At 56.2% G+C, this 25,228-nt stretch overlaps 1 protein-coding gene across 12 annotated transcripts in view; it reads right to left on the reverse strand.

Annotated features, from left to right (window-relative positions):
- Positions 1-652: 652 nt before the first annotated feature.
- TTC23 (tetratricopeptide repeat domain 23) overlaps positions 653-25,228 on the reverse strand; it is a 98,907-nt gene continuing 74,331 nt past the window's right edge. For 4 of the 12 annotated variants that reach the window (XR_016218729.1, XM_070053504.2, XM_089311136.1 and 1 more), the window contains 4 exons: positions 20,961-21,088; positions 15,781-15,930; positions 3,683-3,765; positions 653-2,933 (listed from right to left, as the gene is read on the reverse strand). Coding sequence is in view for 8 of the 12 variants with exons in the window: in XM_070053504.2 (XP_069909605.2) it covers positions 2,819-2,933; positions 3,683-3,765; positions 15,781-15,930; positions 20,961-21,088 (476 nt within the window). In the remaining 4 variants the exon portion in view is untranslated. The other 8 variants (XR_016218726.1, XM_089311132.1, XR_016218728.1 and 5 more) reach the window with 6 other exon arrangements.

Consider the following 25,228-nt stretch of genomic DNA (forward strand, 5'->3'; position numbering starts at 1 on the left):
GGCACGAGAAACCAGAAAGCGGGCGCACGGAGCAGACACCGACGGACTTGAGTTGCTGTGAATACTGACAGCGGGTGGCAAATGCGCCAGCACCGCTGCCTGGGAGGCACAGAACCATCCCTTTCCGCACGGAAGAGGGGATTTCCCAGGACCCGAGACTCTCAGGGCTCAGTCCAGGGCTGTCCTGGGAAATCCTGGGGCCCTCCGTCACCTTGCCCGCCAACTGGAGGCTGAGTCAGGGCCATTTCCCAGGAGTTTTTGGTAGCTGGAGACAAAAGGAGGCGCCGTTGGCCATCTTTTAGCATAAAGACAAAAACGTGGCCAGCTACGGTCTTCCTCCTTGATGAAGTTACCGCATTTCCCAGAGGGGCGCCAGGTCTGGTGGAAGACGCTGGAGTCTCCTTTCCTCCAGAGTGGGGCGGAGTGGGGCCTCCGGGTGTTAGCTCCTGTGATCCCGGATATCCTGTAGGAGACGCAGAGAGGAGCAGGTGCCAGGCCCACACTCACACTTCTTTCAAAGCCGCAGCAGGGGCTCTGCCGTACTGCAGGTGGCTGTTAACACAGCGCCCCAGCCTGGGGGACTCAAACCACACACAGCTCCGGAGCAGGAAGTCCGACACCAAGGTGCCGGCTGTAGAGGGCAAAGCATCTCTTCATTTTTTAAAAAATATTTTATTTATTTATTTGAGAGGCAGAGTTACAGACAGTGAGAGGGAAAGAAAGACAAAGAGAGAGGTCTTTCATCTACTGGTTCATTCCCCAAATGGCTGCAACAGCAGGAGCTGGGCCAATCTGAAGCCAGGAGCCAGGAGCTTCTTCTGGGTCTCCCAGGCAGGTGCAGGGGCCCAAGGACTTGGGTCATCTTCTGCTGCTTTCCCAGGCCACAGCAGAGAGCTGGATCAGAAATGGAGCAGCCGGGACTAGAACCGGCACCCATATGGGATGCTGGTGCTGCAGGCAGAGGATGAATCTGCGCCACGGTGCCAGCGAAGCATCTTTTCTTTTAAAGGCACTAGTGCCCTCAGCAGGGCTCACTCCCCTGATGGAACAACCTCCCCAGAGCCTGCCGGCAAACATCGAGCAGTGTCACCCTGGGGACTGGTGCTTCAACGCGCACTGGAGGCGAGGGGCACGCTCAGAACACGGCACACCCCCGTGTGGTCCGTGTTGAAAATGCTCACTCCCCCATCCACGTGGAGACCCGCGTCTTCGACTGCACAGGACGCTCAGGGAGCGGTGGCCACCACACACCTTTCTGCCCCCTGTTCACAGGCCTGGGTCTGGGACCCGTGGGTGTTAGCAGGAACGGCCTGCGGGTCAGCTCGCAGCTCCGCAGGAAGACCAGGGAGGGGCCCTGCCTCTCTGCACTTCAGAGCTCCCCCAGTCGATTCCCCTGTCAGTTCTCGAGGTGGTTCCCCACACACGAGGAGTGGTACCCCGCTTTTCTCGTGGGGCCGGAGGGCATCAGGCTGTCATCCTGGGGCCGTCCGAGCACCTGCCTGTGGCCTCACTGGCCACCGTCCCAGAGGGGCAGAGGTATTCCTGCCCATGCCCGCACCCCCACCCTCTAGGTGATCCATCTGCCTCTTGCCAGCACCCGATCGCCGTGTTCACAGGGTGGAGACAGGTGCTCAAAGCTTCTCTCTCCACCGCTGCCTCACTCCAGGCTGGAGGCCCTGAGGACAGGGCGTGGGGTGGGGCCGTGCCGGCTCCAGCAGCGGCAGCTCCAGGGCCCAGCCATGTTTGTCCTGCCTGGGGTGGGGGATCCAGGAGGAATGCAGGGCAGCAGGGGGTCACCGCCCCTGCCCCACAAACCTCCGTTCCCACCTTTCTGCTGCCCTACACCTGCCTCCTCACCCCAGGGCCACGTGGGGCCCACTTAGCACCCACCCTGCAGTCCCCCAGCATATCTGTTATGCATCTAGGGCCAGGCTGGATTGCAAGCTCATAGAGGAGGGGGAGCAGGACTGGGTTGCCTCCTTTCTTGTCGCGTCCCGGCTCTTAGCACAAGCCCACGCCCGCTGTGCACCACACCGTGAGTGACGCCGTCCCCACGCCCGTCTTCTGGCTCCGAGGAGCTCTGACGCAGGCTTCCCTTGAAGAGCCCAGCCTGCCTGGGTTTGTACCTGAGGGGCACAAAGAAGCGAGGCTCGCGAGGTTCGCTCCACTCGCCGTGCAGAGCCTGGGAGCCCTGCTCGTGCCCCCCCACCGTGGCTGGGGACTCTGCAGGGTTCCCAGGCGGCACGGGCATCCCGGTGGCTAGCCACAGCGGGTGGCCAGCTTGCAAATGGCCCCCACGGTTAACAGGCGACTGGGATGATGTGCCCACCCAGGCCGGGCCGTGACACCAGCGCTGCAGAAAGTCCCTTCCTGAGCCGTTTATTCTCAGGGACTGCCCCCTTCCTGTAAGAAGGGGCTTCTTCCAGATTTGTGGTTCTTGCTCCGAGGCTGACCCCAGCCAGCTGTGCGCGTGCGCAGGGCCCAGCCCGCCTCCCCCGCGCAGGAGGTTCTGAGCCTCTGGAGAGAAGTCTTTCAGCCTCAGGAGTGCTGCTGGGTCCCAGATCCTTGCTGGCCAGAAAGACACCACAAGTGATAAAGAGAAAACTGCCGTGCGGCCCCAGGTCACGTCGGAGGCCGCGCCCTGTCGTGGCGTGGCCCACGGGGTGCTGATGGTCTCTCTGGTGAGTGCCGGAGTCCACCGTTGGCCTGGGGAGTCCGTGCTAACCATCATATTCCATCTGCTCATGGGAGAGAGGTTGGCACAGACCCCGAGGGGTGGCGCCCAGGCCCACCGGAAGCCGCCTTGGGGCCGGGGGTCTCAGTTGGCTGCGCTGGGCCTGCCCCTCCCCAGCGCCGTGTGCCCGGGGACGCTGGTGTTGAAGGCCACTTTGGCCTTCGGAGTCGGCTTTGGCTTCACAGCGACCTCGGTGACCCTGCAGACAAAGGGAGGGTGGGGTGAGTGCGCACCCTCGGGTGCTCCCTGGGGCTGTGTAGGGAGGGAAGTGAGAGCAGAGCCCCAGCATGGAACACAGAGCACGCGACGCCTCCCTCCCGCCTTTCCCCTCCGCTGGCTGCCCCCAGCGGGCTCAGCAGCACAGGCCTAAGGGGACAGCTGAGCTGGGCAGAAGGCCTTCACGTCCCTGTCCCCTGCAGGCTGGGTCCCCATCCCCACCCTGGTCACTGCCCTGCTGCCCTGAGCATGGACTGGGCAGTCTCCCCAGGGCTCCGGGCAGACACGCGTTTGGCAGGGGGTGTCTCCGGGCTCGGGGCTGGGCCCGTGCTCAGCAGGGTCATGGGGACCGCCCTGCAGGTAAGTGAGCAGGTGCCCAGATGCCATCCTGACCAGCCCCTGAGGGCTCAGGAAGCCCAGGGGAGTCTCACGCAGGCCGCGCCCTCCCCGTCCAACAGGGGAGTGAGCCTGCAGTGGGCTGGTCTGCAGCCGCAGGAGCACACGGCGTACAGCCTGCGCTTCTGACGGGACTCGGCAGCAAGTCCCTTTTCTCCCATCTGGGCAGGGAAGACAGGTACAAGTGGGCGTTCAGAGGAGCCGGCCTTGCATCCAGCTCTGCAGGTTACAGGCAGTCGGGACAACCTTCCCAGAACCTTCCAGAACCAGCTACCCCTGAGATTCGGAGTGGCAGGAGACAAGCTACTCAGAGAAGGTTGGGGGAGGCCAACTCACTTGGCCAGATCGTCCATGGTCTGCTGGGTGGCCAGGGTCCTCTTGTCCTGTGGTCCGTATAAGAGCGTCTGAATGTGGAGACACTGCAGGAGACCAAGCGGCAGTCATGACATCAGGGACACGTCCCCGGGGACAGACCTGGCAGGGAATGAACTCCCCTCCGAAGGAGAGACAGGACACTGCATCCTGAGAGCGAGGCTGCCTTCCCAGGGTTCCTCCCAGGGCCAGGCTGGCCTGCGCTGCTCCCTGGAGCCAGGAGATGGGTGTACAGCTTTAGCACGGTTTTATACAACTCTCTGTTGACTAGCTGTATGCAAAAATATACTTTAAAGTAGGATTTTCCCAAAGGGCAAGGATGTGGGCCCTAACCACAGGATGGCCTCTGGCTTCTCTTTTTACCTGACCCTCATTTTAGCTCAGAAAATATTTTAAGAAGTTTTTTTTTTTTTCCTAACCAATGGGTTTCCTATACTTATTAGTACACAGCAGTGTCTTAGTTATTGGAATTTAGAGATTCAGTTTCTGGACGATACAGGGCTGGCTCTGACACCGTTTCTCCCCTCTGCTCACTTTAAGTCTTGCCATTTAATCCCTTGCGCTAGATAAGGGCAGCCCCAAGGAGCAGATAAAGAGCACAGAGCTGCCGGAACTGGCCAGAGGCGTTTTGAAGACCGTGGGATGGAGGAAGTTTCTTTGCTGGGTGCCAACACCTTTCATAAAACCACGGTGAGATAGGGTGGCTTCCATCCATCGGTGGACAACATGACCATGCTAGGCAGGCGGCAGAACTAGCCTTGACAAATGCTGAGACAGAGTCGGGATGGTCGGTTCATGGTGCTGGAACCAGTCCCCCTCCAATGAAGGCAACGCAAAATTAACCCCAGAAAGATGTAAAAGGCCTGAACGTGAAATGCGACACCTGGTGCCCTTGCACGGAACTGTTGGAGAAGACACTCGGGAACCTGAGGTGGGGAAGCAGTCCTGGGACAGGATCTGGAGCAGGCAAAAGCAGGAGGCTGATAACACGTAATTATATGAAAACTCAACATCTGCTGTGCCCAAACTCACCATAAGCCAGGTACAAGGAGAAAGCAGGAGGAGGGGGGAGGTTGACAATGCACACGGCTGAGGGAGGTCTAGCATTCAGAACACATAAGCACCTCTGTGGCGCAATGAGAGAAAACAACTATCTCCTAACAGAAAAACCGTTAGAAAATACCGACACATCACTCAAGGTGCTGAACACCTGCAACTTAATCTCCCAAATAACCAAAAATGCAAACTGAAACCTCAAGAAGTGCCCTTCGCCCAACAGATTACAAAAATTATACTGTGATATCGAGCTTTGTCAAAGACATCAAGCAACGAGAACTCTTACATATTGGTAGTGAGTATTAACACTGGAATAACCCCTTTGTAGAACAGCTTAGCAATATTTAGGAACGGTTAGCTAAATTTTCATATACATGTGTATTATGTCTGTATGAAGCAAATGTTTTATATGAAAGTCTTTGTGTGGATAATCCATGGAGATGAATCTCATGGTTACAAAGTCAAGAGGAAAAAGCCAATTTCAGATGAGTGCAGACAGTAGGAGGTTCATGTGAAGTTTCAAACCACGCCCAACAAAACCGTAGGACGGGAAGAAAAGCACTGGAGAGGTATCCAGTGCAGGAAGGGAAGTGGTTGTTTGGGGATGGGAGAGGTACACAGGGGACTTCAACGGGGGGGGGGGGGGGGGTGTCATGCTTTGCCTCTTACGTTGAACAGTGTTAAATTAGCCCACTTTTCTGCATCTCTGAAATCTTTCATCGCGCAGTCTTAGAAGACTGAATTAATTGTTTCATTTACACAGCGACAGCTTGAGTGTAAAAGAAGAAGTGTGAGGGTTCGGGGACTGGTAGTGAAGACTGTTCTTTCTCATCTGCCAACCATTTTTAGGGCTTCAAGGAAGCTAAAATGCAAGCAGCCAGAAGGCTTTGTCTTTGCAAGCTGTGGAAAATACCAAGCCTGCCTGAACGTCTGTTTCAGTGAGGCCTGGAGGACCCGGCTGCCTTTCGGGGGAAGGGAAAGCAGGTGAGAAGACGCCAGGGTTTAAGTGAGAGAAAACTGCAGGTCACCATTTCTGAGCTCGGTTATGCAGCACCGCGTGCAGTCGGCCTTCTCGGTCACCTTATTTAGCCCATCCCCTCCACCTAACAAGCCCCTTCCTCTCTCAGTCTGCACTGGGGGTTTGGGCCGGCCTTGCTGTCAGCCACAGGGACACGGCTGTGACCTTGGACGTCTAGGGACCTCGAGAAAGCTCTGGTGCCTTGAGGCTTTTGACCCCCGAGACACGTGACAAAGCCCGGCCAGCAGCCCACGTGATTCCAGCCCTCTGCCCCTGGGCCACTGCCGGTCTCCAAGGGGCAGCTTTCTTGCCAGAGCAGACTTCACGTTCTCCTCCATGACCACCAGGACCCTCCCTCCCCTGCCGGGGCCCAGGTCTAATGTGAAGCCAAGCAGGACTTCCTGTTTATGGATCTCTGAGTGTGTCCGACGTGGCTCGTTTTGAGGCCCGCTGATGCCCACACGGCTTGGTGTTCATCCGTTCACTGTGGCGTGAGACCTGGTCTCAGTTCACTCTGCCTTAACAGATGGCCTTGAAACCCTAAGGATTTCTATGCCACCCTTTGGAGACTGAAGCCTGTCGTCCTCTGTGGTCCCACTAACCAGTCCCGTTTCCTCCAGTTCCTGGGTTCTGGTTATTTTCACCAGCAGAGGGAGTGGAGTTAGGAGAGGGGCTCCTGGCTGGGTAAAGTGACCCTGTGCGATAATCAAGTCCCACAGCAGTGAGCCCCGTGCCCGGGGAGCCCCGTCCCCATCCCGTGGCCAGTACTCTGCCCTTCCTGGTGTTAGATTTCCCCCTAAGGCTGTTTATCCTCACCAAGGAGATCTGTCTAAAATTCCAGCAGAAAGAAAGGAGAGATGCGGAGGAAGTCAACCAGGAGACAGGAAGGGACCCTGGCCCCCGGCCCCCGGCCCCCAACCCCCTGTATGAATCCAGTGACCCAGGGAGCCAAGGCAGGGACAGACGGTTCTTCTATTAGCTGAACTGCTCTTGAAGGAGACTCCTTTTTAAAAATACAAGACCAGCCCATTACAGGCTTCTACTAGCAAATGTTCTCACATAGCTGTCCGTCTGCTTAAGGAACATAAATTGAACTTTTTGGTGTTCGGCTGCTCTTGGCTAACTTTGCTGAAGCATTTTTGTGTGAAGCCAGTGTTTCGATTCTTTTGTTGGAAACCTAGACGCTGACAGGCAGGAAGTCAACAACTGCTCAGTGCACCTGCTGAGGGCCAGGCTTTGTGAACGCCTCCCTGAACTTCGCCAGGAACTCCCCAAGCCCTGACATCGGGACCTTCTCCACCTCAAAGACGGGCGCCCCGTGCTCTCCACGTCCTTCCGCAGGGCGGCTTTGGAGAGCAGCCACCAAAGAGGGTTATGCACTTTTCTCTGAAGTGAGCCTGTAACCTGAAATCTGAAGGCCCCGCGGGATTCTAGGGACGCTTTGATTTTGTATGCGAGAGCTGTGAGGAGTCACCGGTGTTCTGTATTGCTCCTTAAACACCGAATGGGGGCGGGTGGGGGAGGAGCTAGTCCTCTGCTTGCGGGAAGACAGCAGGGGATGCCCCACTTTCCCGCTGGCCTGTGGGCTGTCCCTAGCAGGCTGTGTTAGTCCTGCTCACCCTTGTCATTCCTGCACAGAGGTGAATGAGTGATTACAAAAGTGAACACAGCGACCCTGGGGGAGTGCTCATGTGGGGCTGTGAGCCATGGGGGGGCCGTGGGGCTCCGGGGAGCCTCTGGCAGGGATGCAGCACTGAGAGTGCAGCAGCCGTAGCTTCAGAATCAGTCCAGGCAAGGTCAACCCGAGAGCCCTTCGCTGCGTGCTGCTTCCCCTAAGGAGTCACTTGTGAAGCTGGGCGAGTTAAGAGGACTTTACAAAGTCCTTTTGGGGCTGGCATTGTGGCACAGAGGGTTAAGCCACCACCTGCAACGTGGGAATCCCACCTGGGAGGGCCAGTTCCAGTCCTGGCTGCTCCGCTTCTGATCCAGCTTCCTGCTGATACACCTGGGAAAGCAGCAGAGGATGGCCCAGTATTCAGGTCCTTCACTCACAAGGCAGACCAGGATGGAGCTCCTGGCTCCTGGCTCCTGGCTTTGGCTTGCCCGCTGTGGCCATTTGGGGAGTGAACCAGCGGATCAAAGATTCTCTCTGCCTTTCAAATAAGTGACATAAATCTTTAAAAAAAAAATAAGGGGGGTAGGGCTGGTGCCACGGCTCACTAGGCTAATTCCCTGCCTGCGGCGCCGGCACCCCAGGTTCTAGTCCTGGTTGGGGCACCGGATTCTGTTCCAGTTGCCCCTCTTCCAGTCCAGCTCTCTGCTGTGGCCCGGGAAGGCAGTGGAGGATGGCCCAAGTCCTTGGGCCCTGCACCTGCATGGGAGACCAGGCTCCTGGCTTTGGGTTGGCTCAGCACGCCGGCCACAACGCACTGGCCGTAGCAGCCACTTGGGGGGTGAACCAATGGCAAAAGGAAGACCTTTCTCTCTGTCTCTCTCTCTCACTGCATAACTCTGCTTGTCAAAAAAAAGTAAGGGGGTGCTCGTGACTGCAGGTACTTGGGTCAGCAGAGGCCTCTGTGAGGCAGTGACGCTGGAGTTGAGACCTCACAGATGGGGGGACAGCACTGGGGTTGGCGGGAAGGGCTCAGGGAGAAGGAATTCTAGTTGTCTGGGGACACACTTGCCTCCTTCCCTTCTGTCTCTCTGACACACACACACACACACACACACACACACACACACACCTGTAGCTCGCTCCTTGGAGGAGAGACTGGTTTACCAGTGGGTACACAGGGACCCTCGCATGAGAGGAGACAAGAGGGTGGGAAGTGGCCCTGAGGCTGAGGGGGGGAGATGGGAGAGGCGAGGGGCTGTGCGAGTGGGCGCTGGGGCCCACTCTCCTGAGACTTGCCCGCTGCCAGCCCCGGTGTCCGGGGCCATCCTTGGCACCTCCTCACTCCTCACCTCTGGGCTGCCAAGTGCCATGGGCTCTATGTCCCTACAGACATCCCTCAAGCCGCCCCTGGCCCATGACTCTGCTCCATTCTGCCATCACTTTTCTCCAGGGACAAGAGCAGCACCATGTTCAGGGAAACACGGGCATCAGCAGCGCATGCTACCAGGGGAGCCCTGGCGTGTGCCCCAGAGAAGCGATGGCTCTGTGCTCAGGTGGGGAGCCAGCTCTTCGCGCCCAGGTTGGACCTGCCCCGCTCTGAGCCAGCCAGGCACTCCACTGCAGCTGAGCCTTGCAGGTGCCTCGTCTGTGGCACATTTTTCCGACGACACAGAGCCCAGACACCTTGACCAGCCCTTCTCAAATCTGTGCGAACCACACCCGCCATTCCTGACTAGCACTCCTGCGACTTGTTCACGGTTAGGCACAGATTCTTGCCTTTCTCTCCGTAAGCCCAAGTCACAAACTGCCACATGGTCTGAGGCCAGGACGAGCTGGCCCCACCCACCCCACTCCAGACCTTGGTGCCACCCTAGGAACCCAGAAGGCAGGTGCACTTGCCACGCCACGGTCAGGGCTCTGACCCCCGGGGAGCTTTCCCAGAGCACACGCAGCCTGACCTATGGGCGGTCTGCATCCTCTCCCTGTCTGGGTTTTCTAAGGGTCACCTAATGTTTAGGGGCTCTGTGCGGGGGCTGCCTGTGGTTAGAGGGCTGGGTCTCGGGACAGCCCCTCTTCCCGGCTGCTGATGGTGCCAGGGACCTGTGGGCCAGGGCGCCTGGAATTCTCACTCCCACCCAGCCGGCAGCAGGCAAGGGAGGCCCCGAATCCTCCCCACAGGAGGTCAGCAGAGAATGACCTTGCCCCTTTTACCTGCCAGCTTCATTCTCGTGCTATTAACTGATTTACCAACATCTTCACAGATGAGGGCCTGGGAGAGCCCGGCAGCCCACGTCCCAGCCCAAGAACAGACCTTTTTCTGACAAGTTAGTGTTGTCTGACCAAGAAAGGATCAGAGAAAACGAGAAAAATCAGTCACAGGTGAAGATGATGGGGACTGACGCGGTGGCTCTGTGGGGACTCTGGATTCCTGATGTACCCAGCGCCACCAGGAAAACACCCACCTACTAAGGGGAGGGTGAAATAAAGTGGCCCACTGCCTCTAAGGCTCTGAGGCGGTGCTGTGTGCTTGACTGGCTGGCGGGGGCCGTGGCTGGCTTTCCTGCCTGGGAGTAAAAACCGTAACCCAGGTCCTCCCTTCAAGATTCATGCAAACAGGCTTTGGGTTTACTCGGTGACACGGGTCCCACACAGCCAGGCTGTTCCTTTAGGGGAGCGTTTGATGCTCACAGCCGTGGGGTGCTGAGGCAGGAGACAGATCTGCCCAGGATGGACTAAGACCGGACCTGACCCTGACTTCATCCTGGACCTGGGCCCCTGGGATATTCCTGGCCTGAGGAACAGTCTTCGGGGATTCTCTCTGCAGCCCTGGAAGCAGAAGCTGGGATGATGCTCATCCTGGGATCAAGTGGCAAAATTGCGTGAGCTTTGGCTGTGGAAATTTCCATCTGGAGCTAGCAGCGGTCTCCAGTTTCCCCTGCAGGCTGCGGCCTCGACGGTGCAGATCTCCCTCCTCAGTAATTGAATCCCACGGCCAGCTCTGCTGCTCGTGCCTTCCTGTTTTTCACGCCCGCAGGACCACGCCCGGCCGCTCCGCAGGCAGGGACACCCGGAGAAGCCACAGTTCAGCGGATCCCTGCTACCGGGTTGAAACGTAATGGGTGCAGCTGTTGTGATGAAAACACGAGAAACCCTGGACCAGCAGCCTAAGAAATCTAACGACTTCGGGGCCGGGGCCAAACGTGGCTTTTGGGAAGCTCCAGGTGGCAGGGGAGGAGACGGGCGGGTTTAAAGCCCCTGTCCCCGGGGCCCTGGTGTGCACGGAGAACTCCGAAGGGTGCGGGTGGAGAAGTGGAAATGAGAATGGCCCCACTCAGCGTGCACAGCTTTCGTAATACGAGTCCCACCTTTTCTCCGGCTCTGGCAAATGGCTCTGAAACGTGAAAGTCCTTGTTCTCAGGACGGATGGCCGACAAGGCCCAAATTCGGGGAGAGAAGGCCAGTGGCCTCCCCGTGGCTCTTAGGGGTGATGCAGCCTGGGCTTCCGCTCCTGAGGAGGCAGCGCAGCCAGGAGCGGCGAGTCCCGGCTCTTCCCAGGAAGCTGGAGCCAAGCGCTCTGCCCCAGAGCTTCTCCACCAGAGAGGAGCCCTGGTGCAGGAGGCTCCAGACCCACGCTCGGCGAGCCCCTGGCACCAGCAAAGGGCCGCCTGCCGGGGACGACGAGCCCGACTTCCAGCAGTGTCAGGGCGCCGCCGCCACTGTGACGATCAGGAACAGGGACTGGGCCTGGCCCTCAGCCTGTGGAGGCCGCGGCAGGTGCTCCCAAAGGAGCAGAGCTTGTGTGGGCCCCCACCCTGCTCCAGGTTCTGTGCGCAGCTGGTAGCATCCCCATCCCGGGGTTCCCAGCCCACCTGGAGATGAGTGGCTAGGCCGCATCCTGGTTTTTCTGGACTTCATCCACCCTCTTCAGGGGAGGGGTGAGGCAAGGAAGGAAACTGGGGGCTTCCTGTGGTGGGCGGGGCCTGGGCCACAATGCTCCCTCTTGGAGATGCGAATGGCAGGAAGCCTGCCTGCCTCGGGGGTCTGCACGTGGGCAGCACTCATCCTGCGGCCTCACCTGATCCCTGGACCAGCGGTGGGGAGGAAGCAGGGCCTCTTGCCTCCCTTCCTGGTCTACTCCATTCCATGGTCAACGCTAGCTCCTCAGTCAATTTTAAGCAAAAATACAATTACACCTGTTGTGAAAATGTTCAACAGCGGCTGAGGGCAAGGTTCGGAAAGCCTTCTCCACAGAGGGTCAGACAGAAGATACTCTGGACTGCAGGCGAGAGACAGAGATGGGGGATTCGGCACAGGTGCCTGCACGTGTCACATAAAATTCAAAATCCAATACCAATGGGCACAGTTCTCGTTTGTAATCCACTTCTAATGAGAAGAACGGACTCACTCTGGGAGGGCACAACACTTCATGTAGATGAAGTTCAAGTTCATGAGCTCTGGCTTGAGGGCCACCAGGGCAGGCGCAGGGCTGCTTCTCCTGCAGGCCGCAGGACGTGTGTAAGGCTGTGAGGAATCAGCCCGTGGCCTCATGGACGCCGAGGGACTGTCAGCCCCGACTGCGTCTGGTGCCTTAACACACTCCGCTCTCCTAGGCTCCGAGCCTCCTGCCTCCATCCGTCCATTTCCTGGCCTGGGATTTCTGGCTCTCCTGTCCTGCGTCCTTTTTCAGGACTACTTCTGCAGATACTTGCCCTAAATCCCTTCCCTCCCACGGATGTCGGCATGGACCCGTTGGGCAGAATTCCGCCCCGAACAGACTGGACTCCCTCACTGCTCCGGGTCATGTCATTCCTAAGGGAAGCAGCTGGTACACTCCCGCTGTATCCACTGCAAACACTTCGAATAGAAAGAGGGGGCCTGGGGACCTGTCCCAGGCGTTCTGATGGTGGGACTGTTTCCCAGGCACCCGCTGCGTTGGAAGCACTGTGTTCTCAGAGCCACCACTCCCCTAGCCGCTGCTGACTGGCCTTGGGTTGGGTGCTGGATTCCAGCTGCGCCGATCAGTCCTGCCCTGAGTCTTTCAAGCTAAGATAAGGAAACGCACAGGAGCAGGAAGTCAAATTTCAGAGCGTTGGCAGCCGCGATCTCTATTTTAAAGAAAGACATTGCCACGAGAGAGGAGGACCAGTGCACAGAGGGGCTGGGGTAGCGGGATGTGGGGTGGGGGAGGGGGGTCCTGGACAGAGGGAGCCCCCAAGCCTTAGAGTCTGACCCTGCAGGCCCCGTGTCGCCCAGCTCCACTGCATCCCTGGCCTGCTCGTCTCTGGAGACCCCAGCACAACAGGTGCCCTTTGGTACCTGAGCTGGCCTCAGCTGTATCCCAGCAGTAGCATCCAAACCCTCCTGTCCTACTGACCGTGGCACTCTCCCCACTGTGCCACCAGCCGCCAAACCGCCCAGGAGCCCCTGGTTTTGTTGTTTGCCAATCACGGGGAAGCTCTCGCAAGGAAACAGATGACGGTGTGGAGCAGTCTGCACGATACAGACCGCCAGCATGAAATCTCCACTTGGAAAACCTTAGCCTAGACATTTCCCTCCCAGCCTCAGTTTCCCCTTTGCTAACCACAGAGGGTAAAGGCCCCACCTGTTAGGGTTGTTGTAGGGCTTACGTGAGTTAATGTCCACAAGTCACCTGACACAGTGCCAGGGCGCGCAGTCACCCCAAAGGCGCCAGTGACTGCAGTGAGGGAGGCAGGGGACGGGGAACGGAGCTCCTGCCACCCCCGCTTCCCTCTCCCCCCTCCCTCACCACCGTGTCTTGGCACGTGCCAGGTGCTTGAGTTATTTAAAGTGATTGGATCCACATGTGTCTTCCTGGACACACTGGGCATTCTCGAAGGCAAGGTGCACACTGCCGTGGCCTCTGTGTCCACACAGGTCTGTCTGATTAGCAGCTGGCCCACAGAAGGTACCCAAAAACTATTTGTTGAGTAACTGATGATGGACATGTGTCATCTCATTGGAAAACAGGCACCACACACGTTACCAAATCTAGTATCTTCTACGGCACAGCCGGAACAGTCAGAAGATGAGAAAAAGGCCTGGCTCAGAGGAAAGATTGCTAGACTCAATTCCTCTGGTCTGAGCCATCCGTTACCAGAGGGCCAGGGGCCCTCAACCTCGGGCTCCCTGGCCTCCAGGCTGTGAGAAATCAGCCTCTTTTCTTATAAATCATCTGGTCCCTGCTGTCCTGTTAGAGCAGCAAAATGAACCAAGACAACGTTTTAAGCAAGTAACGCAACGTGACTGAGCAGGACTATTCCAGGGATGCAGGGTCGGCTCAGTATCGTGATAAAAGACACCACAGCAAGCGATCTAAGTAGTGCCTGATTATCTCCATTGATTCTGAGAAAGCCTTTGCCAAAATTCAACATTGATTTCTAATTAAATAAACATCCATTAAAATGTAAGCTGATGGACACTGCCTTAACATGATAAAAATACATAAACCTTGTTTCTAAAGCCAGCATCTATCAAATGAAGAACCAGCAGAGGCACTTGCACTAAGAACAGGGACAAAGCAAGGATGTCCAGTATCACCACTGCTACTTACCATACTGGTGGTACAGATCAATGTGATCAGATGAGAGAAATCAATTAGAAAGATAAGAATTAGAAAACATAAAGTAAAATTATGTCGACTGCATATAACGTAATAGTATCAATGCTCAAATTAACTCAAGCCATGAAAGAATTAAGCAAGGTGGTAGGATATAAAATCAGAGAAACCAAAGCCTTCACATACACAAAAATAAAAGATATAATATATCCCCATTTACAACAGTATCAAAGAAGATAAAATGCTTAGAAGTACAGAAGAAATGTGCAAAACCTATACAGTATGACACTTCTCAAGTGCCCGACACGCACAAAAGTAGACATGGACAAACGGGGAGCTCTCCCTTCTTCTTGGGTGCAATGACTCACATCATAAAGATGTCAGTTCTCCCAAAGTTTATTTACAAGCAACTCAACAAAAGTACCAACACTGCTAATGCAGCTAGACAAACTGATAGAGAAATCTGTTGGAAAATAAACGTTCAAGAACACCTAGAAACCCTGCAGGTCTAGAAGAAAAGCCATCCTGCTAGTCCCACCTTATGCTGAATCATCCTATAAAACTGTGACATACTGGCACATGAATAAGACTTGTGAATGAAACAGAAATCCAGCAACAGACTCCAGGACTTCTGGACACTGAGTGTTTGCTGACGTTGTCATCTTAAGCCTGGAACATAGATGGGCTTTTCAATGAAAATAGCTCTGGCCAACTGGGTACCCACTTGGAAAAAAGGTAATGTGAGATCTCAGTATCTAACACCTACACAAATAAGCTCCAAAAAAAGAAAAGAATAATAATTATTATAGAAGAAAACATGGGATTTCTCTATAAACCAGGTACCCAGGAAGAGCGCATGATCACAAAGGACTGAGAAATCACACTATGTAAAAGTTAAAAATATTTGCAGGATAAAAAAATCATCAAGGGGGGGTGGGGGTAAAAGTGCCACCTGTGATGCTGGCATCCCATAAGAGCAGGGGTTGGGGTCCTGAGTCCTGGCTGCTCCAGTTCCTAACCAGCTCCCGCTAATGCACCTGGAAAAGCAGATGGCCCAGGGTCTTGCGTCTCTGCCACCCATGGGAGACCCAGATGAGTTGCAGGCCCTTGGCTTCAGCCTGGCTAAGCCCCTGTTGTGGAGGTCATTTGGGGAGTGAACCAGAGGATGGAAGATCTTACTCTTTCCCTGTTTCTCTATACCTCTGCTTTTCTTTTCTTTCTTTTTATTTTTTAAATTTATTTGACATGTAGAGTTATGGACAGTGAGAGGGAGACAGAGAGAGAGAGACAGAGAGAAAGGTCTTGCTTCCGTTGGTTCACTCCCCAAATGGCCACCATAGCCGGCACTCTGCTGATCTGAAGCCAGGAGCCAGGTGCTTCCGCCTGGTCTCCCATGGGGTGCAGGGCCCAAGCACTTGGGCCATCCTCCACTGCACTCCCGGGCCACAGCAGAGAGCTGGCCTGGAAGAGGGGCAACCGGGACTAGAACCCAGCACCCATATGGGATGCCGGCCCGCAGGCAGAGGGTTAACCAAGTGAGCCATGGCGCAGGCCCCTATACCTCTGCTTTTCAAATATTTTTTTAAATTGATAATTATTTTTATTATTGATAATTTCTTAAACGCCTGTGTCAGAGAGGATTTCTCTTTTACTCAGAGTGTTAGTTTGGATCTGCAAATGTGGCCTTCTCTTCCCCAAACACAGAGAGCACCGTGTTGCAGAGGAGCCGGGTGGGGGGAGGACTGGGGCCTGGGGGGAGCCCCGTGTTCTCCCATCAGGCTCGCCTCCAGCCTTACCTTCTTCAGTGTCCTGTGGGCCATGCGGTGGTTCCCCTGCTCCAGGGCTGCCTCGCCCAGGAGCCGGTACGTCTCTGCCACCTCGGGACTGAGGTCACCAAACGTGGCCACTTTGGCTTCCAGGGACTCTCTCAGGATGGAGGTTGCTCTCTGTGAAAGGAACACAAGGCTGGCCAGCGACCAAGATGAAGAAGAGCAGCCGACGGGCGCCGTCACCGCAGGGGAAGGGCTCGGTGGGCTCCTGAGCTGCGCCCACTCCCTCTGGCTGGCTGGGGGACAGGAAATAACACGGCCAGGGGATAGGGGTGTAAACCAGAAGCGGGAGTGCGTGAGGGGCGCTGTGGAGAAAACCCACCTCAGGTGAGCGGAGCGAGGCCGGCAGGCAGGGCACCTCAGGTGTCAGGAACCCGCGTGACCCTCCGCTCGTTCTCGCTGCCCCTCAGAGGGGCCCCCTTTGGCCCCCCTTTGCCCGAGGACGCTGAGCACAGCCATCAAGACACTCGCTGGGAACCAGACAGCGCGGCAAGGGTGGGGCAGGGTCTGAATCCCGCCGGTGATTTCGCACCCTTTAGATCCAGGTTTTTCTCCTGTCATGCACACGCGTGTTCCCATGCATGCTCCCTGTAATCGGTCTCCTTACTGACCATCCAGAACATTCCACAGGTTTCTATTCTCACAGGGAATATTTTAGGAAACCCAAGTTAAACATTCCAATGTGACGTGACATGCTTGATTTATCTGTTTTATTTGCACCAATGCAGAGTGAAAAGAAACCGAGTTGGTCAGAAAACAGCTTTTTCTGATGTCGATTTCTTCACACACTAAGACAAGCAGGACAGCCCTGCGCAGCGCTGCCAGTCTGCCACACGTCCTCAGCCTCCCGCATGCAGGCACGGCTATGGCTGCCGGACACAGATGCTGATCACAGCCCGAGGAAGCAGGGACCCATGGGCGCTTCCCACCGCGTGGGCCGTGGGGCTAGCAAGGGCTCTGTCCCTTGATTGGCAGCGAGTTAGGGGCGGGGATAGGGGAATCACACTGATGGTGCTGATGCGGCCGAAATCCATCGCTTAGGTGGGAAGCAGAGGAACTGTGGGAGCCACACCAGGGACCAGGGTTCCAATGCAGGCTTCCCTGAGACTGGGTCCCATCACACCCCCCTGAGCAGGGACCCACACTGGCCAGGGGCCGGGCCCGGATAGCTTTTCCAGGGGAACTGCCAGGCTCTGGGGGACCCACTGACCCCTTCTCCTGGAAGCAGCTTTTCAGCCTGGCAGGGAAGCCAGAGACGGACGTGTGGGAAGTTAGCGGTCAGGTCGAGAGTCCAGGGGCTGGAGGAAGCCGTCAGGAGCTTAGTGGAGAGGATCGAGGAGAAAGCAGGGCTGAGGTGGGCCGGGGGCAGGGCAGGGCCACCTGGGTACACAGGGGAAGCGCGTGGCCTGCTTAGGCTGTGGCAGACAGGGTGTGAAGCCGGGAAGAGGAGTCACAGGCCGGCTGGTGGTCTGGGTCCTGCTTCATGCCAGGGGTAGGAGTTTGTTTTTAATGAAGAATAAGAGGCCCGAGAAGGTTCTTGGTGAGGAGAGTGGCACACAGGAAGCTGGACCCCCAGGGACTACCTTAACTTGTGGCAGAGTGAGCTCCACTCGCATTTTATGGTCCAAAGCATCCCCTACCCCAGGGTCACCCTCCTGTCGGTGCCTGTGTGTGGGCTGGGGCCACATCTAGGGTGGTCTGAGCGCAGCCCTGTGCTTGCCCTTGGGCCCAGCCCCTGCTAGTGGACACCTACTGGAACCCCTGGTGAGAGGTTTGCACCCAAAGGGTGACCGTAGCATAAGGCTGCTGTGTCTGCCGGGCAGGTTGCGTCATGGGCAAGGGCACCTGGACTGAAATCTGGACCTTGTGCCACGCTCCAAGCCATGTGCCCTGGCACAGGCTGTACCACCTGAGGAGGGGTAGCCTTCCCTATTCTTACAAGGGCACAGGAAGGGCTGGCAGCTGCCCTAGAATGAAAACAGCCAGTTTGCCAAACTCTCCGGCGGCATCCTGGGAAAGCAGGAAGCATCTCACCACTGACTTGGGTGGTGGGACACGGGCAGTGAGGCACCAAGTGCCTCGGCAGCAGACCCCACGGCAGGGAGCCAGACGGGAACAGGGGAGGGCGCAGGGCCTGGGTAGTCAGGCAGCCAGCTGGCCTGCAGCCAAGCATCCCCCCACCCAGCTGTTCCCCGCTCCCCACCACGAGCACGAGGGTCACTGCTCAGTCTAGTCAACAGACACCACCGACAGCCACCACAAACGGTGGGGTGTCCCCCATCTGAAATGCTCGTGACCAGAGTGTTTCGGGGTTGGGAATGGTTACACATACACAATGAGCTATGCTGTCTCACGGGGAGGAGAATCACGCGTAAACATGAACTTCACACACGCTTCACACACACCTTAGACATGCAGCCTGAAGGTAATCTAACACGGTCTTGTTAGCGCGCCTGCCTTCTGCCGGCCACGCGACCGCCACGGGAGGGTGGGTGTGGGAGGTTGCACTGTGGCATCACGCTGGCGCCCTAAACATTTTGGATTCTGGAGCACTTGGATCAGGGATGTCCAGTCTGTACTTACAAACTTCTCCCTATATCCAGCAGGGCTCTGTAAGGAGGAACAACGGGGAGAGTGCAGGGCAGCCTGGGGAGGAGCAGGGAGGTGGGTGGGGGCCGAGGGCCGGACTGAGATGGCTGGGGAGGCCCCTCCAGGAGAGACTGAGAGCTGGCGTTCTCTGCTCAGAGGTGGGAACTAGGAAAGGCCAGGGTGGCAGGACACACACCAGGGAGGCAGGGCACATCAGACTGGAACTGTCAGTGAGCCCAGGTGGTGGAAGGGGGCAGGTTCTGGCTGTTCCTAAGGGCACTGGGGAGCCTCTGCAGTGTCTCACAGATGAGTGTCCGTGGATCACAGATCAGCTTTGCTTTCTGCCAGGATCGCCGGGGCCTCCTTATTCTGAGCGGATTAGACAAGGGCCAGCCTAGAAGCAGTGGCCGGGAGACGGGAGCTTCCCAGAGTGCTCCAGGCAGGAGATCATGACTGGCGGGGGCAGGGGAGGCACACAGGTTCAAGGGATGTTGTGGAGGGGAGAGTGACCAAGGACCTGGAGGGGGAGAGGCATCATGGGGCAGACGGCCCCCACTCTTCTGACCTGAGCATCCTCTAAATGTGGGGGGGGGAATCTGAGACCCCTGGAAGGCCCTTCTCTCCCTGGTTGGGTGACCCAGATAAAGAATGGAATTCCATTTCTTGGGAATGCAGCCCTACTCTGTCCTGACAACATGGTGCATCCAGGTTAAAAGCCTGTGTGTGGGGCAGGCCTTGTGGTGCAGCGGGTTAAGCTGCCGTTAGGGACGCCCACATCCCATATTACGGTGCCTTTGTTTGAGTCCCACCTGCACCTTCTAATGCAGCTACCTACCAACGCGCACCCTGGAAGGCAGCAGAAGATGCCCAAGGACTTGTGATCCTGCCACCCACGTCGGGGACAGGGATAGAGTTCCTGGCTCTCGTGTTGACCTGGCCCAGCCCTGGCTGATGGGAACATTTGGGGAATGAACCAGTGGATAAAGATCTCTCCCTGTCTCTCCGGATGTCACTCCGCCTTTCAAACAACACTTGAAGGATATATACAAGTAAAAAGCCCGTGATGCTGCATTGAGAGAGGGGTGGTGTTGGGAAAGTGCTGTTAGGGAGGACCATCTGTGGGGAGCAAGGGAAATGATCTGCCAAAGAGGTCGGAGCTCAAAACAAAACAAAACCCAGCCCCACCCCCCACCCCGCCATGAACTGTGCCTCGGGATCCTGGGGCATCGGTTCCAGGCTGTCCACAGATACCAGAATCCCCAGCTGCTCAGGTCCCTTATGTAACACGGTATTGGAAGTGTGCACTTTGCCTAGCACTTACGATGCCTGAGTCACACGTGGGAGTGCTGGGGTTCGATACCCGGAACCAGCTCCTGACTCCAGCTTCCTCGCGTTGCAAACTCTGGGAGGAGTGGTGATGTTCGAGGGATCGGGTCCCTGCCTCCCACGTGGGAAACCTGCATTGTGTTTCTGGCTCCCGACGCAGGCCCCAGCCCAGCTTCAGCTCTTGAGGGCATGTGGGGAGGGAGATGCCAGCACATGGGAGCTCTGTCTCACTCTGTACCTCTGTCAAATAAATAACTAGTAAATAAAATGGTGTAGTGTTTGCATACAACCTACACAAATCCCCTTGTATGCTTTAAACCATCCCTAGATTACTTTTACACCTAATACAAGGCAAATGCTATGCAAACATTTGCTACCTTTTTAGGAAATAATGACAAGAAAAAGAAGTCTGTACATGCCCAGTACAGACACGACGGTGTTTTAAAGAAATACGTTTGGTTGGTTGATTCTGCAATGTGGAACACACAAATACAGAGGGTCGTGTGTGTGCACACACATGCATGTGTGTATGTGCAGTCACAGCGTGTGGCTCTGCAGGGACTACGTTCTTAAGGATTTCAATACTGATGACTACAGGCTCTTGTTCCACGTGAAGTGTGCCTGTCCAGGTCAGTGGCAGGAGAGGGAGCTGGAACTTCCGCCCTGTGTGGCTTTCCCTGGACACACAGGTGCCGTCCATTACTCAGATGGGGGAGAGAGGAAACAGGCACACTCACCGCCACCCTTTACCCCAGCTGCAATGAGCGGGGTCCATCCTGTGGGACCTCATGGTGTCCAGTCTTTAGGAGCTTTCGTAAGTGGACAGGACATCTACATTCTTAGAATTAGTTTTCAGGACGGCGCCGTGGCTCACTTGGCTAATCCTCCGCCTGTGGCGCCAGCACCCCGGGTTCTAGTCCTGGATGGGGGGCTGGATTCTGTCCCGGTTGCCCCTCTTCCAGGCCAGCTCTCTGCTGTGGCCAGGGAGTGCAGTGGAGGATGGCCCAAGTCCTTGGGCCCTGCACCCGCATGGGAGACCAGGAGAAGCACCTGGCTCCTGTCTAGAAGCTTCCCAGGAGAGGCCACTGGGCCTTATTTATCTGTGCCCCTCCAGGGCCTGCCACGTGCCTTGCACATAGTAGGTGCTCGACAGATGCTCACAGAGTAAAGGAGTAACCCTTGGGATACCAACCAGTCTTCCATGTGAATGGACAACTGTAACCCCAACTTACCTCATTTTGTCCAGCAATTTGCAGAAAACGACAAAATTCATCTTGAATGGAGAGAAACTTGGCTGTTTCCCTCCCTCCACAGTCCTGAAGATGAGACATGCACTCTTGAAAATACTGCTCGGCCACATCTAAGGGAAAGCATCATCAACAGCGACCTTGAACACTGCTGGCAGACTCGAAATGGGGGGGACATAAACATGCTTTCAGTGGGGGTGAGCAATCTGAGAATCATAGCTATTTGGAGAGAACACTGAAGGACACTGCCCCTTGCCTACTAATCTGCCCATTTGAGCAGAAAAGATTCAGGTCTCAGAAGTGAATGGCAGTTCACTTTGCTCAACTGTCACTCAGCTTAGCTCTCCCAGTGATACAAAAAATCAACATTCACGCCAAAAGAGAGTGTGTTGCACAGACCCCAACACGGGTAAGAATTTCAGTGATTCTTCCTGTAACTCCTCATGGGTGTTTGGATCTGAGGGCCACTAGTTTCTCGGGACATATTTCCAAAACGTGAAAAATCCTGAAGATCTGTCTGAGGCCGTCGAGGGAAGAAACCTCAGTGACTCCAGTGCTTAAACACACGTCTAAACGCACAGCCAATCCTGAAAGCAAGACAAGGAAAACCCCAGGTCTGGAAAGAGAACTAAAAGCCGGAGCGGGGAGCAGGAGCTGAAGCCGCGCCTTCAAGGGCAGTAGGAGACAGGTGCACTCGCGCTGCACAGAGCCGGCCAGCCCAGCACAAGTCTCAGGTGACCCAGAGCCCCCTCCCCTGTGGCTATGGGTGATCCTCGTAAGCCATAAGCCAGGTGAGACAGCTCTCCTGGGGTGGGCTACAACCCAGGGCACTGCTCATTTTCAGAAAGCAAGATTATCCCTTGGGTCTGGCCTGGATTTGCCCTAAGCCGCACGTTGGCTGACCTCTGCTTTCATGGTGGAAAGTCGGATGGCTTCCTCACCCAGGAGACGGGGACTCCCTCGGCACCTGCTGGGGGTGACCTCACAGTGACCCACGACGAGGACGTCGGGTTTGTTGGGGAAGATGACGGCTCATGCACATGTTGCTCCTGGAAATCTCATTTATGTTAGTGCCGTACGACTGGGTCTTCAGAAAGTTCACGGAAAATGCATCTTATTTGAAAGGCAGAGTCACAGAGAGGGGGCAGATTTTCCATCCAGTGGTTCACCCCTCAAATGCCCACAATAGCGGGGGCTGGGACAGGCCAAAACTGGGAGCTAGGAACTCCATCCAGGCCGCCCAGGAGGGAGGCAGGAACCCGAGTCCTTGGGCCATCACCTGCTGCCTCCCAGGTACACCAGCAGGGAGGAGCTGGACTGGAGGCAGAAGTGGGACTCCACCCTAGGCTTAACCTGCTGTGTGAGTGCCCACTCCGACTTCGCGTTTTCAGAAAACTTTTATTTCGTCCACATATGCACACACACATGGCAGGGGAGGGAGATAATTGCCCATGGGCTGGCTCACTTCCAGATACCTGCAAAGGCTGGGGGCTAGGCCAGGGCAGAAACTCAGACCTGGGAACACAATCCAGTTCTCCCATGTGAGTGACAGGAAGCCAACTGCTGCAGCCATCACTGCTGTCTCCCCGGGCGCACATTAGCAGGAAGCTGGCGTCAGAAGGAGGCGAGGGACAAACCCAAGAACTACAACGTGGAACACGGGCATCCTGACTGCTCCTAAACTTAATTCTAAGAAACTTCTGAAGTATCCTGCATAGAACATTATTTTTTGCTTCTGTAAATTATCTCTATATTTATTTCCCTATTATCATTTCTAGCTTTGTGTTTGTACTTTCTCCCTGTCTTTTTGATTAAGCCATCTAGTGATTTATTTATTTTCCTATCTTTTCTATTGACTTGGCCTTTGCACTTCTAATTCTTCTGTGACAGCAATGCAGGGGGCTTCCAAAGAGGCTGCCACGCTCCACAGGCAGAGCTCTCCAGAGCACACGGGAGCAGGAACTGGGCTGCCCACGTAAGATGCGGCTGCTCTTTGGTGGCAGGCTCTGCACCAGGCTGCCTGGGCTCACGTTCTGGCTCTGCTCCTCGCCAGCCGCACGCCTTACCCCACTGGCCCGTTTCCTCATCTGAAAGGGGAACCCTGACACTGGTAAGTCCCTTGCAGGGCTGTAAGGAGTGAACAGATTGGGGGCCGGCGCCGTGGCTCACTTGGTTAATCCTCCGCCTATGGCGCCAGCATTCCATATGTGTGCCAGGTTCTAGTCCCGGTTGCCCCTCTTCCAGTCCAGCTCTCTGCTGTGGCCCGGGAGTGCAGTGGAGGATGGCCCAAGTGCTTGGGCCCTGCACCTGCATGGGAGACCAGGAGAAGCACCTGACTCCTGGCTTTTGATTGGCACAGCACCAGCTGTAGCGGGCATTTTGGGGGTGAACCAATGGAAGGAAGACCTTTCTCTCTGTCTCTCTGTCTCTCTCTCTTTCTCTCTCACTGTCTATAACTCTACCTGTCAAATAAATTAAAAAAAAAAAAAAGGAGTGAACAGATTGACACCAGTAACTACCGAGATGCCTGATGGGGAGCCGGAGCTCAGTGAGTGCTCACTGCTCTGATTTTAGGGACAGTTTTGATCACCGGGGCAGTGGACGTCCCCCCACCCCCACGAGGCGGAGTAACAGGTACATTGGTTAAAAACAAAACAAAACAAAAAAAAAAACTGCAGATGAACAGCCCTGCGGGCCCTGCCAGCCTCAAGAGCTCTGAGAGGCCTGACACTCATGAGGAGAACCCTCGTGACAAATGGCCCAGGTACATTCCACGTAGTCCGTTTTAGAACAGAGAGAAGGAAACACTTGGGAAGCAAGTCTACCAAATGTGGTCACCCTCAGGGGAGCTTTGGTCTGCAAACCAGTTGTGTTCATCAGCCAGATCCCCCGCGTTGGCACGGGCCAGGGCTCTCACAGTGGGGCACTGCCCGCTCCCGAGCCGCCTGGCCCGGGGGTCTGCGGCTGGGCGGAAGTCATCCTCCTCCCTCTCCTTCAGTGGAGGTCTGTCCACCGCCAGAGCAGCAAAGGCATTCCTGCAGGATGACTCAAGTTTTCGTCTTAGTCGGAGAAAATTCTGCCCCATGGAAAATGTGACGTCTTCTCCACGAGCTGACTCACAGGAGCCAACAGAACGGATCCGCTGCTCAAACCAAGTGTCGACCTTGGCCACTCGGATCATCTGACGACAGCAAACGTCGGGGATGACCTGGAATCTATTTTCCTGATCCTGAAAGTGCCACAGAGACTCTGAGACGAATGAGGGGGTTCAGGACTGCAGTTTTCGTGATCCCTTAATTTTCCGGCTAGTGGCGGATTTAGTGAAAGAATGTAGCTGAACCCGTTGTTAACAGCGAATGCCCTTCTGCCACAGGGCCTCGTCCCCCAGGACAGGTGCTTCCCGTGAAGATCAGCAGATGGAAAGGGCTGGGGAGGAGCCGGGCCTGAGAGCTCCCTGCACTGCAGACCTGGGCGCTGGCAGAGGCCAAGAGAGCCCCAAGATTTGCCCCCCTTCTCCTGGGGCAGAGCCAGTCTCCCAGGCACAGATGGTTGCAGCCACGCAGGACACCTTATTAACCCTTTTCTTGTAATGATAGCCCATCTCCTAGGATTCCTCCCCTCGTGGGTCATAACCACCCCCAAAAAGCACCCCATGTCAGCGCTGGCCCCGGGGCAGCAGGCCCCGTCTCCCAGTGCAGCTAAGCCCACGGAGATGTTGGGAGGAAGGAAGCCCAGAGGCACATAACCCCCAACTCAGGGAGACCCAGTCATGCTTTCCAAAGAGGAAGTGGAAGAGTGCAGGTGCCCTCTGGATGAGGGGTGGAGGGGCGGGAGTGGGGGAGGACACTTCTTGAACTCAGGCCGCGTGGCTCCTGAGGCAATGCCTGGGCAGGTGGGGACGGCCCTGCCTGCGCATCTGGGGACGGCACTGCCTGCGCATCTGGGCGGGCTCCCTCCCTGGGTCCTTGGCTTCTCTGAGTTCCCAAGCCTTCTCCAGTCCTGTTTCTGGTGGGTCTCTAATCAAAGGGGGACTGGGCCAGGGGGTGGGTTGGTTGCTGTCCCATGCAAGCCAAGCACACATGAGGTGTCTGTCAACTGCCGTCAGGACCTTGGACCCTGGAGGGGCCTGGAGCTCCAGGAACAGCAAGGCCGACGGCATCCATGGGGCAACACCCCTACCCGCCCCCGCGTCCTAGTTTGAAACCACTTTCATCCTGATCCGGGAAACAGAACAACTCCCTCACCGGAAGCCC

The sequence above is a fragment of the Oryctolagus cuniculus genome, chromosome 12, assembly GCF_051225735.1.
Source record: "Oryctolagus cuniculus isolate XC-2025 breed Fujian yellow rabbit chromosome 12, ASM5122573v1, whole genome shotgun sequence".
Taxonomy (NCBI): Eukaryota; Metazoa; Chordata; class Mammalia; order Lagomorpha; family Leporidae; genus Oryctolagus; species Oryctolagus cuniculus.